The 3,073-nt window shown below is 44.6% G+C and overlaps 1 protein-coding gene across 1 annotated transcript; it reads left to right on the top strand.

Moving 5' to 3' along the window:
- Positions 1-2,090: 2,090 nt before the first annotated feature.
- Positions 2,091-2,841, top strand: LOC137350403 (histone H2B 1/2-like). Its single transcript, XM_068015066.1, has 2 exons — positions 2,091-2,189; positions 2,280-2,841. Exons 1-2 carry the CDS (start codon positions 2,091-2,093, stop codon positions 2,646-2,648), a joined length of 468 nt encoding a protein of 155 aa, XP_067871167.1. The 3' UTR covers positions 2,649-2,841.
- Positions 2,842-3,073: the final 232 nt, after the last annotated feature.

Below are 3,073 nucleotides of genomic sequence, written 5' to 3'. Positions count from 1 at the left end.
GCAGGCTGGGTCTATACTCACTGGAGTTTAGAAGATTGAGAGGTGATCTTATTGAAACCTGAAAGATTCTCAGTGGGCTGGACAGGTAGATGCTGAGAGGACGTTTCTCCTTGTGGGGGATTGTAGAATTAGGGGCCAGAGTTTCAGATAAGCAGTCTCTCTTTCAAGAAGGAGATGAGGAGGAATTTCTTCTCTGAGAGGGTTGTTAATCTTTGGAATTCTGCTCTCCAGAGGACTGTGGAGGCTGTATCATTGAATATATTCAACGCAGCAATAGACAGATTTTTGATCTACAACAGAGTCAATGGTTATGGGGGCAGGCAGGAAAGTGAAGTTAAGGCCACAATCAGAACAGCCACGATCTTATTGAGTGGCGGAGCAGGCTTGATGGGCCAAATGGTCTACTCCTGTCCTATTTCGTATCTTCTTATGTTCTTATGCACACACACACACACACACACAACCAATGTGTGGCGGATCTAGAATTAATCCCACTTTCATACACAATACCAGTGACTGAAAGGTACAGAATTAATCCCACAGATAGATACGGTACCACCGACAGGTACAGAATGAATCCCATGCTCACAGTCAGCACCCGGGATTGAAAGATACATCTGATTCCTACCCTCACATAACAATATCAGACTGAGTTACAGAATGATTTCCACATTCATACTGGGCACCAATGACTGCTAATTAATTCATCCCACAATCACACACACTACCAAAGGCTGACAGATACAGAATTAATCCCACACTCCTATGTAGTAGCAAAGACTGACACATACAAAATCATTCTCAAATACTCCTACAGTACCTGGCAGATTCAGTGACTGCCAAACTCACATAAATCACCAGAGACTGACAGATAAAGAATGAACTCACACACACACTGAGCTACGGACAGATATAGCTTGAATTCCACATATACAGAACAACTGACAGATTCAGACTAAGTCCCAAATCACATAACATTCCAGAGACTAACAGAATGAATCAAATACTCACATACTGTGCCACTGACAGAATGTATTCCACACTCACATACAATACTGAAGACTGACAAATACAGAATGTAACTCACACTTTCACAAAGTACCAGTGAGTGACAGGTACAGAATGAATCCCACATTCACACATGACACTAGAGATGGATCGCCAAAAAAACAATAAGGCTGCCAGAATAGATAGAATTCACATCAAAATTCTAAAATATGGCAGAGAAACACTCGACACAAATACATGTCTCATTTCCCTCATCTGGAAGGAGGAGAGCATGTCAGGGGATCACCGTGATGCGGTAATTGTGATCATCTTTAAAAAAAGTTGACACAACCGACTGTGTTAACTATAGAGGGGTATCGCTGCTGTCCACCACAGGGAAGGTCATCACAAGAGTCCTTCTCAACTGCCTCCTCCCCGTGGCTGAAGAGCTCCTACTGGAAACACAATGTGGATTGTGTCCATCAACAGGCACAGTGAACATAATCTTCACAGCAAGACAACTTCAAGAAAATGTAGGGAGCAGCAGCAACTTTTATACATGGCCTTCTCTGACCTGACAAAGGCCTTCGACTCTACCAACCGAGAGGGATTATGGAATGTCCTCCTCAAACATACTGCACTACGACATGCAAGCTGTAATCCTTGCCAACGGATCTATCACTGACCCAATCCGAGTGCAAACTACGTCAAGTAAGGCTGTCATCGTCACCAATGCTCTTTTCCATCTTCCTTGCTGCAACACTCCACCTCATCTCCTCACACTCAAACACAGTACCTGACAGAGACAGAATGAATCCATACAGCACCAGAGACTGAGTTACCAAATTACATAAAACACTCAAACACAGTAGCCTAGACTAAAAATGAAATTAATTGCACACTCACATGCAATAGCAGAGACACAACGACACAGAATCAGTCAATAAGTGTCCTCCCAACAACAGCCAGGACATTTCGAGGAAGCGCGACACAGTGAGCAGCTCTTTCAATACAAACTGGGGCTGGAGAGAGTCTTTGTGCAATATACTTCCTGATTGCAGTCAGGGTGTTTGTGATTGGTTGCAAATATTTAATCTGATTGGATGGCGAAAGAGACCACTTACAGAATTACAATGAAAAACCATTGTGACATCACTCCCAATCACCCAATCACAATCTTTACTTTCCCCCATCCCTCATTAGCATAGAGCTGTGGGATTGTCTATTTAATCCGCACTCGGAAGGGGTTTGGTTTATTTCTGTGTCTGAAATTGAATCTGAAGATGGTTGAGGAGAAGAAGAAAGCAGCTGCTAAGAAGGGCGCCAAGAAAACTGTGAGTAAACCATCAGCAAAGGGCGGCAAAAGGCGCAGAAAGTCGAGGAAGGAGAGTTACTCCATCTACATCTACAAAGTGATGAAGCAGGTTCACCCCGACACCGGCATCTCCTCCAAGGCCATGAGCATCATGAACTCGTTTGTGAACGATATTTTCGAGCGCATCGCGGGTGAGGCTTCCCGTCTGGCCCATTACAACAAGCGCAGCACCATCAGCTCCCGGGAGATCCAGACCGCCGTGCGCCTGCTGCTGCCCGGGGAGCTGGCCAAGCACGCCGTGTCGGAAGGGACAAAGGCGGTGACCAAGTACACCAGCTCCAAGTAAAACTGCACAATGAACTGAAAAACAGATCAAACACAACGGCTCTTTTAAGAGCCACCCACAATCTCTCTGAAAAAGCTGCATCCGAACATCTCTATGAAATCATTTTAAGACAATGTGTAACATAATAAATGTCCCACTCTTGTGTTTTTGCCTGCTGTCCCATAAACCGAACTCAAACCCATAATCCGCTCATCCGCCTTTCCTTTTTTGCATAAAGCTGTTATTGTGGTTTTGCACAGCCCCTGAATGACCGCATTAACAGCTGCTTTCAGCGGTAAGGGTCAGACCTCAGTCCCTTCACTCTATTCCTGAAATGTGAACTAATTCATCATTTTATTAACAGCAACTCTCCACACTGTAACAGCCCGGAATGGGATTATTACACAGCAGACTAAGGGCAGTTTGAGGACTCGATCCGGCTCCCT

The sequence above is a fragment of the Heterodontus francisci genome, chromosome 35 (assembly GCF_036365525.1).
Source record: "Heterodontus francisci isolate sHetFra1 chromosome 35, sHetFra1.hap1, whole genome shotgun sequence".
In the NCBI taxonomy this organism is placed as follows: Eukaryota; Metazoa; Chordata; class Chondrichthyes; order Heterodontiformes; family Heterodontidae; genus Heterodontus; species Heterodontus francisci.
This window is presented reverse-complemented; position numbering and strand designations above follow the sequence as displayed.